General features: G+C 41.4%; 1 protein-coding gene and 1 long non-coding RNA gene across 3 annotated transcripts in view; one reads left to right on the top strand and one right to left on the bottom strand.

Moving 5' to 3' along the window:
• spock1 (SPARC (osteonectin), cwcv and kazal like domains proteoglycan 1) overlaps positions 1-14,809 on the top strand; it is a 605,301-nt gene extending 590,492 nt beyond the window's left edge. For both annotated transcript variants that reach the window (XM_039774114.1, XM_039774113.1), the window contains 2 exons: positions 9,471-9,608; positions 12,656-14,809. In XM_039774114.1, coding sequence (XP_039630048.1) covers positions 9,471-9,608; positions 12,656-12,846 — 329 coding nt within the window. In that variant the 3' untranslated portion in view covers positions 12,847-14,809. The remainder of the gene's footprint in view (positions 1-9,470; positions 9,609-12,655) is intronic.
• Positions 90-3,574, bottom strand: LOC120542028. Its single transcript, XR_005636133.1, has 3 exons — positions 3,241-3,574; positions 603-710; positions 90-126 (listed from the first exon to the last, which is right to left on the bottom strand). It is a non-coding gene; the product is annotated as an uncharacterized LOC120542028 (long non-coding RNA).
• Positions 14,810-20,378: the final 5,569 nt, after the last annotated feature.

The raw sequence follows: 20,378 nt of genomic DNA, 5'->3' as shown, positions 1-20,378 counted from the left end.
CTCATGGTATTCAGGGAAGAACTTGATGATGACGATCATGAGGACTTCTGGCCTTTAATCCATCAACGCAAGGACATCACGGTGCTTTGATCAGGAGGTGGTTGCGCAGATCAGCACCACAGAAAACTGGAGAAAGAACAGCAGAGAAAGTAGGGGTTAGTACAGATTAAGGAGCCACCATGAATGATATTGATAATTAAATGCATATACATATACAGTACATATATAGTGCCTTTCATTTCTATCTATCTATCTATCTATCTATCTATCTATCTATCTATCTATCTATCTATCTATCTATCTATCTATCAATCATTATGGTTTTATATAATTTTATAATGTAATGCTTCAGCATGATGTTTAAATTATTGTTTAAATGTATGATGAATCATTTGCTTATTATGTTGTGGTTGTGGTTAATAATGATGTAAATTTTGGTTTTCAGAAACGGGGATCTTTACTCTATATACAAATCTACTGTAGAAGCATTTTTGGTTTTCTGTCAGTCAACCCTTACAGAGTCCTCTGTTATCATCATTGGGTTTTGACTCTCGCAAAGGAGCTTGTTTGCTGTTGACTACAAGTCTTGAATGAAACACCACCTTTCAGGGGGCCATCCCTTTGTTATGGAGTCTTGATTGGAAGGGATGGGACCTGCCCTGGGTGTCACAGTTGGGGTTGAGTGCCGTCACTGGGCATCTTCTTCAAAGCTGTGGAGGAAAGAAAGGATATCAGTGACAGCACCTCTTCTCCCTCCAAAGTGGTATCACTCACCTCAGTTTGGCCCAGGAGATATGACTATACTGTCATTGACTGAGGGAACACAAAAGTCTACAAAAGAAATGCTTGGGGCACCAACAGTGCCGTCACATTTAATTAAATGCAAAGTTCCAAAAATAACCAGGCACTCGATGGTGCAAATATATTAAAAAAAAATAACAAAAAGCAAAAGCAACGGAGCCAGGCAGGGCTGAGGGTGCATCAAGGCAATGCAGAGTGGTAACTTTTCAGGTGGGAGCTCCGTCCTGTGATCTGCTCTTTCTGGAATGAGACAACCCTTGCCAAGTGTGCCTTGGAATTGTAGTGGCTGGACTGGAAGGGCAGGAGTCAGTTGCCCTCATTGGGTGGTGAAGATAAATAAAGGTGGAAAGATTAAGGAACAGATGACTAGAAAATAAAATATAATATTAAAATAGATACATACTGTGGATAGATAGATAGATAGATAGATAGATAGATAGATAGATAGATAGATAGATAGATAGATAGATAGATAGATAGATAGATAGATAATTGTTTACATTTATATAGCTGTTTTCTCATTTCTCAAAGCTCTCTACATGCAGTGAGGATCTGGGACACAAAGCCAGACTCTCATTACTGTGAAGCAGCAGCGCTACCACCATACCTCCTGCATAGTTTGTCCCCATTATATTATATTATATTTTCCATCCATTTTCCAACCCGCTGAATCCAAACACAGGGTCATGGGGGTCTGCCGGAGCCAACATTATATTATATTATATTATATTATATTATATTATATTATATTATATTATATTATATTATATTATATTATATTATATTATATTAGCTGTGCTGCATTTCTATATAATCAACATTGACCTCAGTATTACCATTGGCAGTGCACTACACAATGCGTGCCTCTCTATTATATGCCACTTGGTATGGGATTCGTAAAAACAGTGTTAATATTTGTGGTGTTCCATCTATATGAAGGACAAATGAAATGCATTTTATTACTAAAATGTTTGTGATGCACCATCTGTTGGAATGACACACAATACAATATCTAGAAGGACTCTCAGACAGACACACAGATATTTATCCCTTCATTAAGGTTGTATTATATATACTAGCTGTTCTACCTGTCTAAGACAAGTTGAAATCTAATTAATCAATGCAGACCTCCTGTTTTTTTTTTTTAATTTGATACGTAGGTTGTCCATTTTGTTTGGTATAATAATACCCACCTGATCCCTTTCCATTGCTCGTGGCTCTTCCTCTTTGTAAAGAGCAGTCTATTTTAATTGCTTCCTTTCCGTGATGCTCTTTCAACTGTCCACTCTTACAATCAAAGTGTTTTTCTTAATAAATATGGTGGTGGTCTGCACCGCATTGGCCTGCTTTGCCAACTCTAGCCTAGTCGAGTTGGGGCTTTGGTTTCCCAATGTGTGTTTCAGTTTGTCATTATTTTCTCTTGCCCATGGCCCACCTCACAAAGCTATCAGTCATTAGAATTATAGGTACAGTATAAACCTCATTCATGTGACCTGAGTGGGTGCCACAAATTTGCTTCCTTGTTGCCATTGCAGGCGTATAACGTTGCACAACAGAATAGGCTGAAAATAGAAATGTTCCTATTTTCAAATCCTTATTGGTATTTTTGCTTTAATTTTTATTTGTTGAACCTCCTTCTACATGTTTTGTCTGTTCTTGTTTTTGTCTTCCTAACCATAGTAAACAGATGGACACACACACAGCCACTGGTCCTTTAATTAAGGTGGGTAAGCTGATTTCTGTCCACTGGTCAGTGTTTAGGATTAATATTTGCAGGGCACCTTTTATTGAATTGTGTTTTATAATGGATGTGGTAACAAAACATAAATTGCATTATTCATTCCAACAGATGGCACATCATATATTTCAGCAATGCTTGCATGAATCCCATACCAAACAGAATATAACAGACAAACAGCAATTGAATGGTCACACAGATACACAGACACTTCTCCTTTTGTTAAGGTGGATTATATTATACAAGACAAAGAAAATCCCTGCCAAAGACCACCACACTGCCCCACCATTTTAGAAATTTGAAAGATAAAAGTATTATTAATATTATTGCCACTAGTACTGTGTATGTTTGTAGTAGTAGTAGCAATCTTTATTTGTTAAAATCAACTTAAAAATCATTATGCATAAAGTGAAGTAATAATAAAAAATGATAGAAACAGGGCGGTGTTTGGCAGCTGATTGTGAAGATGACATTAGAGGGAAATTGAAAAACTGCTGTAAATTAAAAGAAGAAGAAAGGCAAAAGCACATTTGCTCAATAAACTGAATCCAAGTTTTTTACATTCTGAAATAATAATAATAAATAAAACAAGTTGGGTAAACCAATGGAAGTTGATAATAACCCACTGCTGACTAAATGAGCGCACCAGACTAAAGTGACTAAGAGGCCACATTGAGTGTTTGAGCTTCGTCAGGTCTTACCTCTCAAGTTCTCTGATTTTGATGGCCACTCTGTTTTCCCCACAGCTGCGGTCTTTGCTGCTGAGCTCACCTGCCTTTTCCACTCTTAGGCACTTCATTTGCTGTGAGAGCCAGTGAGCCATTCTTCTTAAATGACAGCCTTCCGCGCTAGAGATTCTGGCAGCCAGAGACTTCAACACATAATTATTCTGTAGTCCTCACAATTGTATACGTTGTGATTACAGTGCCAGTGAAGAGGCAGCATTGTAGCTGGGAACTTTGGAAGCAAAAATGAGGCCAACTGTTTAACAGCGGAGTAGCATTTACTTCCACCACAAAGATGTACTGAAACCCACAGCAGTGCCACCCACGAGATACCATGATGGTGCCATGACGGGGTGGGGGCACATGTAGAAAAAATGTGGTCATATCTATAAGGTATTATATAAGGCATATCTATCTATCTATCTATCTATCTATCTATCTATCTATCTATCTATCTATCTATCTATCTATCTATCATATAGTGCCTTTCATATCTATCTATCTATCTATCTATCTATCATATAGTGCCTTTCATATCTATCTATCTATCTATCTATCTATCTATCTATCTATCTATCTATCTATCTATCATACAGTGCCTTTCACATCTATCTATCTATCTATCTATCTATCTATCTATCTATCTATCTATCTATCTATCTATCTATCATATAGTGCCTTTCACATCTATCTATCTATCTATCTATCTATCTATCTATCTATCTATCTATCTATCATACAGTGCCTTTCATATCTATCTATCTATCTATCTATCTATCTATCTATCTATCTATCAATCTATCTATCATATAGTGCCTTTCACATCTATCTATCTATCTATCTATCTATCTATCTATATTTTATATAGTGCCTTTCTATCTATCTATCTATCTATTACACTAAGTTTATTACTATCTATCTATTTATCTATCTATCTATCATATAGGGTGGTCCAGATCTAATTATGCATTTTTCATTACACTAAGTTTATTACATAGAAAATCATCTATCCGAAAAATCCTCTACTATCAAGAAGTGTGTGAACTATCTATCAGAAGAATCTATCTATCTATCTATCTATCTATCTATCATGTAGTCTTCATATCCTATCATAATATCAATAGTCTACCCAGACGATCTCTATCTATCATCTATTATCTATCTATCTATCATATAGTGCGTTTCATATCTATCTATCTATCTATCTATCTATCTATCTATCTATCTATCTATCTATCTATCTATCTATCTATCCCACCTATATTTGTCTTAACCTTATTTATTGTACCTTTTCCAAATCACAAAGGTATTATCTCTTTGTCTTGCTTACAGTGCCTTTTCTTTCTATGTCATATAGCACCTTTCATGTCTATTTTGTAAAGTGCCACTTGTATCTATTTAACTATCTCCCTACTGTATGTTAACCTGTAAAAAGAGTAAACCTGCAGTGATAAACTGCACCTTTCATTTCAATTACTTTGTAAATGCATCATGCTTATTTCACCTCTGCAATGTGCCGCTAAGTAAAGAGCACTTAAATAAACAGAAGCAACAGAGATAATAATAAAGAGGAAAAAAAGTGAACGTCAGCTTTTCGTCTAATTTTTGCCAGGCTATTGCAGACGAGGATGAATAGAGCAGAGCGGCGCGTCACCTCCGTGGTCAGAGCCGCCTGGTCTCATTAAATCAGCACAATGCCTGCTGACTTATCTGATCCCCAAATGCTTCTATCCATTCTTGTAGTCTGTGAGAGTATTGTTATTACAGAGCACTGCTTTAAATCCAAATAAATTAATAAGAACTGTCCACCACTTCTGCATTACCCGGACACACAGTCCTCAATTCCTGCCATCCAAGGACTGCTCAGGCTTGGCTAGGCTGCCAGCAATTTTATTTTTCCTTTGCTTCTGCCAGTACACTGAGGATGGTAGAGTGTGTAAGGACTGAAATTGTGAGGAGTCTGGTGAGGAAAACCCCTGAATGTGATGAACTTGTCTTCAGATGAATACGGGCTTGACAAGAAGACCTGCATTTAGAAATATATAAGGGTCTACATATAAAGTTAGAATGCCGTTAGAAACTCATCTGGGTGGAGTTATTTATTTATTTGTAACTGGCAGTCTATAATATACAGGTATATCATGTGTATGGTGGAGAAGTTAATCAAAAGGCCATTGTCATTGCTGTGTCACTGCAGCAGGGTGACTGACAGATTATAATGGTGGTTGGGTGGCTACATGCACACTTTTTAGGGAAGCTCACTTTGAAAACATTACAATCGCAATTACGTTTTTATTTTTCCCTAAGCCGATGTGCTTTTAGCAGAATAAAACATCTCTGAAAAGGAGCTGTTCAAAATGAATGTCATTTATAATTTTTCCTTGGACTATTTGCATTAGCACAAAAAAAAAGTCTGAATTAGCGTAAGATGCCCTAATTTGGGATGTTCTTAAGAAATGCAATGACTTACCTCATGAGGTAGATGTGTGTAATAAACAAGAATAGCTGCATCAGATATTTAAAATATTAAAATATGTACTTCAATATAAATGTTCTAAAAGATGACAAAGACAAAAGAAAAAGAGTTGGAGTGACACCGTGACCCCGCATATTGTAAATGCAAAATAATGTCCTAAAGGATATGAGTCTCAGACTAGACTGGCAAAAGGTGGCGACACTTTGTGTTAAGTACAGGCCAGGCAGGAAGAGGCGGGTCCGGGGGGATGGACACTGGAAGTGATGTCAGGGGTGGTCGGGCTGTCAATCATCTCTGTATAGAGGGAGGAAGAGAAGAGGCGTTAGTATGCACTGCCACCTTGTGGATCGCTGTTGAATTACTACTAGAGCTTTAAGCTGTCCTCTACGACATGTGTGACAATTTTAAAGTCTAAATATTCTCGATTGTAATAAAAATGTGTCACCCTCTGATGCTGTTCCATTGAGAGCTTCATCCCTAATCAAGGATCAAAAATCAAAAATAACATCATATTCATAATCACTGACTTTGAAATTGTCAAAAAAAGGAAAACCAAATGCTTATGTTTGAAATTCATCATTATTAGCCTGCTGGGAGTGGCTCTTAGAGGGCTAGGACCACCGATAAAAAATCAAATATCAAAAATATCATCATATTCATGATCGGCAACCTCGAAATTGCAGAAAATGACACTCCCCATGACTATATTCCAAATCCCCATTTTGATGAAGTTTTGTGAAGTAACTTTGACCTCTCATATTTCATTAGAGCACCTGGAGGGCCACTGTGGCTGCAGGTTTTCATTCTAACCCTTTTCCTAATCAGTGACCAGTTTTCACTGCCAATTAACTACTTTTCCCTTCATTTTACTAGCCCTGATTTTAAGGATTCAGTCCTCTGAATTGATTCCTTTCTTCATTAAATGGCAGCCAAACAGAAATGAGTTGTGAGATGAGCCAACTGATGAGCAGCTAGATTGGAACGTCAACCTCCAGCCAATTTCACTCCAACTAATCTCTTAATGAGAAGCAGATTCTTGCTGTTAATTAAACCCCATTATTTCATTTCATTGCTTGTTGCTGCTTTTATTCTGCCACAGCAGACATTTCCAAAACTGTTGATTGTTTGTTTTTTCTAAGAACGCCATTAAAATGTTTTGGTGACCTGAGAGATCAGCCTTACTGAGACCTTCACCTTTATTTTCAGATATTGTGTGATTGGCACAGCTGGTCAATCTGGCAGCTCATTGTGTGTCTCCTTATTGTCAGTCAGTCAGTCAGTCATCGTCCAACCCGCTATATCCTAACACAGGGTCATGGGGGGTCTGCTGTTTCCAATCTCAGCCAGCACAGGGTGCAAGGCAGGAACAAACCCCGGGCTGGGCGGCAGTACCACCACAGGGCACACACACACACACACACCAAGCACACACTAGGGACAATTTAGAATCGCCAATGCACCTAACCTGCGTGTCTTTGGACTGTGGGAGGAAACTGGAGCACCCGGAGAAAATCCACGCAGACACGGGGAGAACATGCAAACTCCACGCAGGGAGGACCTGGGAAGTGAACCCAGGACTCCACTGTACCACCATGCTGCCCATCTCCTTATTGTTTGGATGCTAATTAAGGAAAAAGAGACAACTAAGGGGCCTGAGTCAAGTGAATTAAAACTAAAGAAAAAGAAGTTAATTAGCAGCAAAAACAGGTCACTAATGAAGAAGATGGTTAGAATGAAAACCTGCAGCCACTGCGGCCCTCCAGGACTGGAGTTTGACACCCATGCATTAGGGGGTGAACCCCTGTGGGCCAGTGGGTGTCCTTCTGATCATTTTTGCTACAGACACCCATTGGTTTACTCTTTATCATAAACGTGTAATTTCCTGTACAAAATAGGGTTCAGAAATGGCCTGAAACTGAGGGGTTTTCAGGGCTAGTGGGCCTAAAAGTTTGACATCTTGCATAACAAGACATGAAGATGAGGCAAACAGTATATGTAGTTGGGGTTTCTCTTGTGCTGGTGATTTCAAAGCCTTCATAAGTATTTCCTAGAACAGAGAAGAGCGACTCGGCTGATTCCAGGACTACAGGGGATGAATTATGAAGGAAGATTAAAAAACCTGAGCCTTTACAGTTTAAGCAAAAGAAGATTAAGAGGTGACCTGATTGAAGTGTTTAAAATTATGAAGGGAATTAGTCCAGTGGATCGAGACTGTTATTTTAAAATGAGTTCATCAGGAACACAGGGACACAGTTGGAAACTTGTTAGGGGTAAATTTCACTCAAACATTAGGAAGTCTATCTTTACACGGAGAACAATAGACAATTGGTTATAAGCGACCAAGTAGTGTGGTAGATAGACAGTAGGACTTTAGGGACTTTCAAAACCTGACTTGATGTTTTTCTGGAAGAAATAAATGGATAGGACAGGCGAGCTTTGTTGGACTGAATGGCCCGTTCTTGTCTAGAGTGTTCTAATGTTCTAGGAACACAGAAATGACAAAGAGCAATTTTAAAGTGTGATTTGTGTCAGGGTGTATAAGTCTTAATGTTTGTTTCTAGACAATTAATTAGATGAAGAGTGACAACGCTTTTCAGACTAAACGGGAAGGGTTCATCTCTTGTGATGGACGTCCACGGCCGGGACGCCAGCTGGATGAGAGAGCATCCACAAGGCACTACCTTCCCCGGGACAAAAGAGGGCAGCCCTCCTGGGAGATTCCCTCAATCACGGTCCTGGAGAGCCGCAGTGGCTGCAGGTTTTTGCTCCAACCCAGTTGCTTAATAAAAAGCATTTATTGCTAAAGTAACACTTCTGCTTCACTTTAGTGATTTTGAGCCCTTATTGCTTAATTTTGTCTTAAACAGCTATTTTAATTGCTCCTTATTATCAATAACATGCAAATGACAAGAGAGAACAGCATTTCTCTATTTAGCTTAGTTACATTTACACCTGTGTGTATTTATCTGCACTATTGGGTTTGATTAAATACTTGGAAGAAAAATGAAGAGAAAAAAGTGAAGGACTGAGAATTACTCGACCATTTTAGCCTTCAAATCATTTGCATGCTAGAAAGGGAAAGAAAATCTAGGATATGAGAATGACCTGACATAGCAGAGTTAATTTAATTTCATAGCTTGTTAGTGCTTTATTGGCAAGAACTGCTTTCTAATTAAGCAACCAGGTCAGAACAAAAACCTGCAGCCACTGCGGCTCTCCAGGACTGGGATTGAGGACCCCTGCCTTAGGCCACGCTTTGGCACAGAACTGTTGGGTTCTGTTGGGGCCTCCAGGGGGAGCTGTTGAACCCTACTTTGGGTTTCCATCACAACTGGGAGTCATTCCAGTTAACCCCGATGAGCCACCTAGAGCACTCCCAGGTGTAACATGAAAGGATGCGCCTCACTCCATTCGGGAGGAAGAGGGATGAAGCTGGAGGCGGAAAGGAGAGGAAAAAGAAGGAAGAAGGGACTGTGAAGTTGGTGCTGTGTTGTACAGTGCTGCTGTGGGGGCGAGGGAAAAAAGCATTCCCCCACTTGTAAATAAAAGTGTGCTGTGCTGGACCTCGTGTCTCCGTCTGCCTGTGTCGGGTTGGGGGAGCTGGAGCACCCCTGGTTTCCACATCCGACTCAAATCTTTTTTACATTTTTTAACGTTGTCTTCAGTGCTTAAAAACTCATATTACTTATTTGATTGATAAATCCATAAACCTGTGATCTGTGTCTTCTAGGTGTTTTTGTCCCACGCTGCAACGAGGAGGGTTACTACAAGCCGACGCAGTGCCATGGCAGCACCGGACAATGCTGGTGTGTTGATAAATACGGCAATGAGATCGCAGGCTCCAGGAAGCAAGGGAATCCGACATGTGGTAAGGGGGTCAGCTGTTCACACAATGCCTACCAACAAACAATCAGACATATAAATAAAAGTGATAATTAGTGCTATAAGAGAAAACACAAAGAGATTCTCATAAAGGGTCTGGGGCACCCGAAGGCAAACCCCGTATATTGAAAAGAAAAACAAGTGGTAAATCGCTCATTCGCTGACTATCTCCTTGTGGAAATCGAGTCTGCCCCAAGATGGCAGTATCTTTGACTATGATGGTTTCTGGGAGGAAGAGGCAGGTATAGTTGGTCAGTACCCAGAGGTGATGTCATGGATCTTGGCCTGGTAACTCTGTAGAAAGAATGATTGGCAGGCCAACATCCGTGATGTCCCGTCCGCGTACAGACCAACTGACCAACCGATCTTCCTTCAGGAGTAATGCAGAAAGAAAGTAACTGAAGATGTTAAAGCGCAGGATAACCACAATCTCCTTAAACCAATGACCTTTTGAAGTATTCCCCTTTATACACTGTCACACGCGCGACAGGCTTACTTGATAGTGGTGTACTATAACATTATGTCTTCTTCTTCTTGTTGTAAGGGAAAACACAAAGAGATTCTCATAAAGGGTCTGGGACACCCAAAAGTAAACCCCGTATATTGAAAAGAAAAATGCGTGGTAAATCGGTCATTCGGGGCGGCATGGTGGTGCAGTGGGTAGCGCTGCTGCCTCGCAGTTAGGAGACCCGGGTTCGCTTCCCGGGTCCTCCCTGCGTGGAGTTTGCATGTTCTCCCCGTGTCTGCGTTGGTTTCCTCCCACAATCCAAAGACATGCAGGTTAGGTGGATTGGTGATTCTAAATTGGCCTTAGTGTGTGCTTGGTGTGTGGGTGTGTTTGTGTGTGTCCTGTGGTGGGTTGGCACCCTGCCCAGGATTGGTTCCTGCCTTGTGCCCTGTGCTGGCTGGGATTGGCTACAGCAGATCCCCGTGATCCTGTATTCGGATTAGAAAATGGATGGATGGAAATCGGTCATTCATTGAATTCAGAGGGGAAACTCTGTACTCTGTACCCACCTCTTCCTCCCAGAAACCATCATAACCTAAGATACCACCATCTTGGGGCAGACTCGATTTCCACACAGAGACAGTCAATATGGTGGGCTATGATAGCATTGCTATGGTGGTTTCTGGGAGGAAGAGGCGGGTACAGTTGGTGGGTACGCGGAAGTGACGTCATGGATGTTGGCCTGTCAATCATTCTTTCTACAGAGTTTTCCCTCTGTAGTCAATGAATGAGAGATTTGCCACACGATGTTCTTTTCAATACAGGGGGTCCTCAGGTTACAACGTCTTGACATACAACGTTTCGAGTTTACAACGCTTACTCCCATTAAAACTTTAAAAAATTGAGACGTGAGAAGGAATAAAGGTAAGTATTTTTTTTACACTCATTTTTTCTGTTACTACAGTATAGCGTACAGTACAGTATATTTATGTCCTTTTCCTTTTTCTGTGGCTTAGTTGTGTTTTTATGTTCTAGATTATGATTTTGCAAATGTGTTAGGAGAGGTAAGTGACTTAGGCTAGGGTGTGTTTCGACTTACACCAAAGTTTGGATTACATCACTGAACTGTGTCGTAACCCGAGGACCCCCTGTATATGGGGTTTGCCTTCAGGTGCCCCAGACCATTTATGAGAATCTCTTTGTGTTTTCCCTTACAACAAGAAGAAGAGGTACCGTTATAGTACACCACCCCCTGGTGGTCCGGGGTAATATTGTTATCAAGTAAGCCTGTCGCGCGTGTGACAGTGTATAAAGGGGGATACTTCAAAAGGTCCTAGGTTTAAGGAGATTGTGGTTATTCTGTGCTTTAACGTCTTCAGTTACTTTCTTTCTGCAATACTCTTGAAGGAAGATTATAGACCCACAATAGTCCCGGTTTTGAAGAGGAATGCCTTAAAACTTGCCTTTTTTGTTCCATGATAAGCAATATAATTTTCTTTTCTTCTTTTCCTACTTCTCCTCCACCTCTATGTCTACCCTTTCTCAAGTGAGCTTTGTCCTCCTCCTCTCCCAACTTCAATTTGCCCGGGTGGGGTGGAGGAGATCAACCCTGATTCAGAAGTACTTCCTGTTCACCGGGAGGCACTTTTGGGTCGAGCAGAACTTCTATAGGACAGGTGAGCTCCCTCACTGGACTCAGGTCCTCCGCCAGGGGTGACCATAGGGACCAGAGCTCTAATGCTGCCGTACAGGTGTACAGATGGGAGTTCCAGCAGAGCTGTTCTACCAGGCACTGTAACCAGGACAAGCACATGGTCCTGGGTAGTAGTTTTCCTTTGTCCTTACATTATAGTAGCCTCACAAACAGGAAAGGGAGTGCCACCCGTAGGGCTGTCTTAACAACATCAAAGGCCCCCCGGGCAAAGTAGAGCACTGGGGCCCCTGTTTTTAAGCAAAACAGAAACTTACATAGGCATCAGAAAAAACGTGGGCCCCTATGCTCGTGGGCCCCCTGGGGAACTACCCAGCATGCCCATACATTAAGACGGCCCTGACCACCTGTGTTGGGCGGGACATCCATCCACGTGGTCCATCCATTCTGAAGTCCACCTTGCTGGTTAAGGTAACCACCATCTCACTCAGTGTGCTAACCCATCCGTGACTGGCACAAACTAGCATTCATTCTACCCAATCTCTGAGTTCACCCACCCTTTCCATTGTACTGTAGGGGGGTTAATAGGAAGCCATGGCTTAACATGGAAGCAGAGCAGAACATCACCATAGAATGGGTTGTGACCCATCAATCTGAGCATTCACTTAAAGATGGGTAATTTAACATTGCCACCCTGCCTTCGAGAGTTTTTCCCAACACTCCAAAGTTAGCTGATCACTTTGAATTTCCACCATGATCTGGACTGCTGTGCCATTTATACCAAATACCAAGCTGTGGCTCTCTGGAGCTCTTGATGGATGGATGGTTACGTATGACAATTAAAATAGGAAGGTGAAGTGTTCTGTGAATTTAAGGTCTGTCTGAGGCCGAGTCAGGAGTGTTCACCGATCCTCTCCTTTCTTTTGGTTTGTAGATGAAGATCAGGAGACCTCTGGAGATTTTGGCAGTGGTGGTGCTGTGGTTCTCATCGACGATCAAGAAGATGACCGAGAGCGGGCAGGAAAACAGAAAGAAAAGAAGGCCCGAATTCGTCCACGAGGCGCCATTGAGGACGACGAGGATGAGGAAGATGATAAAGAGGACGAGACTGGCTATGTCTGGTAGTGGCCGGCTGCCGTTTCAGGGACTGTCATTGACTGCACAGATCTTAAGCCATTCCACTCGTAACTTTTTTTCGCAATGTAAAATGAGCAAAAAAAAAAAAAAAAGAAAGAAAAAGAAAAAAGAGAACAAAACACAAACACACTCTCCTTTAAACTGTACCAACTCAACAGAACAAAAATCTTTTTCTCTCCTCTACGCACACTTTCTCACAACTCTAACCGCGCTCTCTAACTCCTTTGTTTGACTGACAGTTTCCCGTGGTGGCCTAAGAGTCCACTGGTGTGAGTTCTTTGTGAGAAATTCCTGTTTCTCACTTTACTTCTACAGCCAACCGACTGACAGGTGACGCCAGTATCACAATACTGCCAGAGTTCAAAAAGGTTACAGCCAATCGGGTCTTTGACGGCGCAGACGCTACTAATGAGAGACTTGTGGACACATCTTCTGTTGTGAACTGACCAATGGCTTTCTTGCCTCTTTGACATGTAGGCATGGCTTTTTCAGTTGCAGGTTTTATATGACTAACATTTTCAGGCCCAAGAACGGAAACCAGGAGGTGATTAGTGTCGGGTGACTTGGACAAACTGCCGGAGAAATACGTGAAACTTGATTAGCACTCGGCCACTTACCAACATGCTTGTAAGCGAGCACAATTGTAGGTAGGGGGACATAATGGGAGAGCCATTTACCCTCTGTTGTTAATAGCCAAATCAACCGATGCACCTCGATTTTAGGTTTCATTGTAAGTAATGTACCGGCCCAGGTCCATAATACAATCTACTAATTCTTTTTCAAGTGGGGTCCTGACACTGAGATCCGCAAGCAAGTGTAAGAGGAAGAATGGAGGCGGAACATTCAAGATCCCAATTTACAATTTCTCACTTAGCAGACATTTGTATCTGAACCGACTTACAAAATTAGGCCCTCTTGGCCAATAGGTGCACCCAAGGCTATTAAGAACTCGCTCTCCTTATGTCACGTGTCTGCTTTGAAAACATGCCGTATCGCCAGAGGGGCAGGATGGGTTGACGGGATGAGATCACGGGATAGTCTGCAGTCAGTTCCTTCAAGTGTGTAATGAAACAGGCGCAGTATGCCGATCACAATGAGCATGTACAGTGTTTGCTACCGTGTGCAGTCGTGTGTCTTTTTGGTTCGTCGGACTTTGTAAACATTTTCTGAATGCGTCCCCATGGCCTGATCGTGCATTGCGGAGACATTAGAGGCAGCTCCCTGAAAATAAATACAATTCCACATTCATATTCTCTGGTAAATACACTTCTTTGACTAATCCTCTCCCCTTAGGGGAGTTCTATTTTAACACGTTAGATCTCAGCCTTTACCATTTGATTTCATTGGCCGAGACGGGTCTAGCTGCAGACCTCTGGTGCGCTGCAATTTTGGAGTTCTGCCGAACAGCCAATCAGTTTTCATGTTTTTGTGACATGATTTCCACAGTGAAAATTCTGAGAAGGGTCTGACTGTGGCTTGCAGCATTGCAGCATAGTGTAGCTAACCTGCAACATGACATGATCACTACAAAACAATGCCTACTTGGTAGTCATCATTACCGATAACTCTCCCACAACCCTAAATGTAACCCTATGGTAAATATGTTTAATGAGAATGATGAGCGAGGTACACCTTGAAATGGACGTGAGGAGAAAGGTGAACGTGACCAGATCAATCACATAACATGGAATAGCTCCTCAGTGGAGCAGATCTCTGGAGGCCTGCAACTAGATGCTGTTCGTTTAAGGAGCTCCAATGAACAGTCAATCAGATTGCATTTTTATGTCTCCATTTTTAAACTCCAGGAAGGGTCTGGCTGTGGCCTGCAGCGCTACACCATAGTGTCACAAAATGTGAGACCCTCCCTACAGCAAAACCTGATCGCTACGAGACAAACCTACTTAATAGTCGTCATGACTCCTGAGTGAGATAACTCTCCCATAACCCTAAGCTTTTTTCTTAGCCACCACACCACCCAATATGGAAGAAAATAAGCCACAATGTTTTAACTGAACCAAAGGAGTTCTTTAATAGCATTAATACTAATCCAGACCTCTAGCGTAAAGTTCTGAATGGTCAGTTAACACAGTGTACACCCTTTATAGCTTAACCCCCCATTACCATTCCATAAATCAATGTCAACCTGCCTAGTTCATACATACAAGAGTTAAGTCATGTCCGGTGACCCTTAGTTAGCACACATTTAACAGCTGTATTGCTTACAGAGACCATTAATTGTCTAATCAGTAACGGCCTGGACTGTTAAGTTATTCCTTTCATAAGAACAAAATATTGCCTTCACATAACTCTAATGTCTGCCTTTGGATATATTTTATAAGTATCTTCTTCATCTTCTTTCCGCTGCTCCTGTTAGGGGTCGCCACAGCAGATCATCTTGTTCCATATCTTCTTGTCCTCGTCGTCTTGTTCTGTCACACACATCACCTTCATGTCCTCACTCATCACATCCATAATCCATAAACCTTCTCTTAGGCCTTCCTCTTTTCCTCTTACTTGGCAGCTCTATCCTTAGCACACTTTTCCCAATAACTCTAATGTCTGCCTGTGGATATATTTTATAGGTATGTTTGTTATCTTCTTTTGGCTGCTTCCTTTAGGGGTTGCCACAGCGGATCATCTTGTTCCATATCTTCCTGTCCTCATCATCTTGCTTTGTCACACCCACCACCTGCATGTTCTCACTCACCACATCCATAAACCTTCTCTTAGGCCTTCCTCTTTTCCTCTTACTTGGCAGTTCTATCCTTAGCATCCTTTTCCCAATAACTCCAATGTCTGCCTGTGGATATATTTTATAAGTATCATCTTCTTCTTGTTTCGGCTGCTTCCATTGGTTGTTTTCACAGCGGACCATCTTTTTTCATATCTTCTTGTCCTCATTGTCTTGTTCTGTTACACCCATCACCTTCATGTCTTCTCTCACCACATCCATAAACCTCATCTTAGGCCTTCCTCTTTTCCTCTTACTTGGCAGCTCTATCCTTAGCACCCTTTTCCCAATATACCAATCATCTTTCCTCTGCACATGTCCAAACCAACGCAATCCCACTGCTCTGACTTAATATATTATATATTCAGGATATATTTTCTAAGTATATTATCCTTAATAAGTACCTTTAAAGATACAGATTTGGCTAACACTTAAAGAAAATAACTAGTATGAAACTATTTGACATGCATGAAATTCAGTTTGTTACTTATTGTTGAACAACATATATTTTCCTAGTGATAGGATTTAAAGATAACAGAGCTGAATACAAACCTTGAAGAGATCCCTACAAACTGAGCATATATTCTTCCACAATATGAAGAGTGTAAGGTGGACCATTAATGTTACTGGACAGAATATTTCATCCTATGGAATGTTCAGGTCAAGAAGGTGCTTCCATCATTTTAAGGACTGGTTTGCACTTAACATGTCCCCAGTGGTCACTAGGGCTCACTAACAATACCATTGTACGACGCTGAGGCACGCCCCAGAATTTTTACCGATGATGTGGTGATGCAAGCATGGCACCGTATTTCCAAAATGGTGAAATTTGAGGAGAGGCTGCTGGCAGAATTGAGGCAAATAGGCACCTGGATGATTCCTGTCTGTCTGGAACTGCAAAGGTGCTCAGGTAAGAACAGATTCATGGAAGGAAATTATAAATAGCACTAAAAAAAGCCAAAGTGGTAGGAAAGTAAACATAAAAAAATGCAAGGGGCAAATCCATCAAAGAGGAAAAGTAAAAAAAGGGGCAAATATAGCGAGAAGGATATCCCACCTATTCTAAAAGTGCTGGGCTGGTTATCTACTTCCACTAAAGCCATAGCTGTCTCCTTGAGCTTAGCCATCTATTATGTGACATTAACCAAATACGGCCATCATAAGTATAAATGCATTTTGGTCGCGGAGTGTGTGCTCACTTTTCACCACACTCTGCACACAAGCCTAACGCACTAAGTATAAATTGAGTTTAACTCTCTAGTTGTCTGCTAGTTTCTTACTCCGCTATGGAGTCTGAAACTCTGCTTTCACACAGAGCCACTGATGGGACCCTGTCATTTATGTGTTTACGGAAAATACCAAAAACGCACCCTGATGCAAATTTACAGAATGCAGGAGTATCCAGCGCTCGGCTTTTCCCACCTTAACTCACCCCAGGTTCCATGTAGCCGTCATTTCATCCTACATTAAATCTTAATCTGTGACAGAATTAGCTCTTTAAGCAGAAAACATTAACAGGTGCCTGCCTTGGGGGTGTTTTCATGAATGTGCGATGGACTGGCACAGAGAACCCCACTTGATATCAACAATTCTAAAAAATGTTCAGGGAAAGGAAAACAAAAAACAGCTTCAACTAAACAGATCAGTGTAGATTCTCCACTTGATTCTCATCATTTTTACCTCCTTGGTCATGTCTCTTGTCCCTTCTTCATGGTCCACGTCTCCCCAACTCACTATTAGTTTACCTCTCTCTTGGTCGGGTTCAGCCGTCTGCAGCCAGAGATCCTAACTAATGGATGTGCTCTACCTGCTCACTCTGTTGAAGTTACTTTGGTATTCCTGTCATTACCCAGTTTTGAAACTTCTGATGGCTTTATAACCCCACTCTTGATCTTGTTATCTGCTGATCATTTCACATGAGGTCAGGTGTTTGCCTTCCCATTAGTCTTATCCTAAAGCATTATTAGCGGTGGCCCAGTGTGACATGTGTGCCCTGTGAGAAGTTGTACCTACTGCTATAAGTCCAAGATTGCTTACTGGATCACATATCCAATAGGGTCTTCATGAACTTATCATCCTTATTTTTTTTCATGTCTTCTCCATTACAATAATAAATAATTCTGGTTCGGGCAGGACAGGGAAGTGTAACTAATTATGGAAGCTGACAAGCTGCTGCAGAGCACTGAGCTCCAGCGTCATTCGGTGGCTCGCCTCCTGGCCTGAAGGAACAGAAGCCAATTAGAAGTGAATCACAGGCTCTTCTCAACCCACTCTTATAATAACTAAAGCTCGCTCCGCACTTAATAGATTTTTTTTTCATTTTCTCCCACATCAATTAACGATGATGGCAGTGGAGCTCGGACTATATAATATAAACCAGGGGTGTCGAACTCTGGGCCTGGAGGGCCATGGTGGCTGCAGGTATTCAGTCTGACCCTTTTCCTAATCAGTAACCAGTTTTCACTTCTTTTTCCTTCATTTTAATAGCCCTGTTTTTAAAGATTCCATCCTCTAAATTGATTCTTTTCTTCATTAAATGACAGCCAAACAGCAATGACACATGAAACAAGCCAACAGATGACTGGCAAAACTGGAGCTTCAAACTCCAACCCATTTCACTCTAACCAACTTCTTAATGAGAAGCCAATTCTTGCTGTTAATTAAACCCCGTTATTTAATTCCAGGGTGTGTTGCCGCTGTCATTATGCTACAGCAGACATTCCTAAAACAGTTGATTTTCTGGTTTTTCTAAGAACAGAGTTAAATTGTTTTGGTGACTTGAGAGATCAACCTTAGTGAGACCCTCACCTCTCTTTATTTTCACATATTGTGTGACAGACACAGGTGAGCTGGTCACGTGGTGGCTTGTTTTGTGTTTCATTATTGTTTGGCTGCTAAATAAGGAAAAAGAAACAACTAAGGGGCCTGAGTCAAGTTAATTAAAACTAAGGCAAAAAAAAGTTAACTAAGAAGATGGTTAGAATGAAAATCTACAGCCACTGTGGCCCTCCAGGACTGGAGTTCGACACCTCGGTATATAAAGTAGTTCTATGTACATGTTAGGTGGGCTATTGGTCTACGGTATGTGTTTCAAGATTTTGATGGTGAGTACACTGAACCACAAAGTCCCTGGGCATTGAGTCATAAACGTTAGCGTCCACTTGGTCTAAGGCAAGGGTCTGCAAAATCAGTCCTGGTGGGCCGTGGCGGCTGTAGATTTCTCCTTAACTAGAAACCAGTCCTGGCCAATAACTGATCTTCTTTAGTTTTATGGCTTCTTCTGCCAGGTCAGGTCATTCTTATATCTTAGATGTTTGTTCTTCTTTCTTAAGGATATGATCCCAATGATTTGTAACCTGAAATGGATGACTAATTCTGAGTCATTCAAATATTTTATCAAACTTGATAGCCTACGATGAATACATACAGCTATAGATGGAAACAATTTAGACGGACATCTGCTGGTTCCTATGTCATTTGTATTTTATTGCTAATAGAAATGATGTGATGGGCTGGCACCCTGCCCGGTGTATGTTTCCTGCCTTGCGCCCTGTGTTGGCTGGGATTAGCTCCAGCAGACCCCCGTGACCCTGTAGTTAGGATATAGTGGGTTGGATAATGGATGGATGGATGGATAGAAATGGTGAATGCAGCTGTTTCCGACTAAAATAAGCAATCCGTGGTGGGGAATCTTAACAAACAAGACAATTAAAATAAAGCATAAAAATGTCGCTTGAGCAATAAATGCATCAACAGCAATAATTGACTTCTTATTAAGACACTCAACCTGCAGCCACTGCGGAGCTCCAGGACTGACACTGTCCAACCCAAAATAGAAATCTTTAATGTATAGCAGCCTACCTGGCAGGATATGAAGAGATGAAGACCTGGCCTGTGTTATTCTCCTTTACAAATCATGAGCCCACTTGAATTCTACAAATCTACTCCCATCTAATAATGGTGATTTATGGTCCCTGTTATGGAATCTAAAGGTTTCTGTGGAACTTTCATGTAGGTGGTTCTTGTGAGAGCCAAAAATGGTTCCCCTATGGAAGCACTCTGAGAACTTTACTTTTTAAGAGTATAGGTAGTGAATGGATTATTCTTTACACTCCATGGACTTTACATGTTCTCCTTGTGTGCACACGTTGGTTTTTCTTTGAGTACTCACATCCCACAGACATATCTGCTAGCTTTATTGGAAGCTTTGTCTCTACTGTATAGGAGTGAGCCTGTGGCCAGGCTAAGACACTTCATAAGGGGTGACAGTCCATCCAGATTTTTTAAAACTGATTGAACATTCCTGGTTATCTAGAGGCCAGCTGGTTCTGAATTCAACTTAGTTTTATCCTCACTTTGGCCCTTCATTGTTCCCATCATCCATCTCCTCTGCTCCTTCTTAGGCAGTGAAGCTTCCACCTTGACCAAGAACTGTATAAACTGTTTAGAAGATGGATGGATGGATGGATGGATGAAAAAAGAACCTCCCAAAAATCAATCAAAAAATAAAGTGTAAAATTGGGGTAGTCAAAGCACAAAGACAGATCACACCTTCAGCTGTGGGCTTTGACTACTCCACCACAAACACTGCACAGGGCAGCAGCTTACTTCCATCTGGTTTACAAGATTGAGAGTCATCAACCATAGCCAGGGGTGGTGTAGTGGTAGTGCTGCTGCCATTACTACAAGGAGACTGGGGTTCATATTACAGATGATCCCAGCATGGAGTTTCCATGTTCTCCTTTCCCCTTGTATGTGTGGTTTTCCTCCAGGAGCTCTGGTTTCTTTC

Source organism: Polypterus senegalus, chromosome 13 (genome assembly GCF_016835505.1).
Source record: "Polypterus senegalus isolate Bchr_013 chromosome 13, ASM1683550v1, whole genome shotgun sequence".
Lineage (NCBI taxonomy): Eukaryota > Metazoa > Chordata > Cladistia > Polypteriformes > Polypteridae > Polypterus > Polypterus senegalus.
This window is presented reverse-complemented; position numbering and strand designations above follow the sequence as displayed.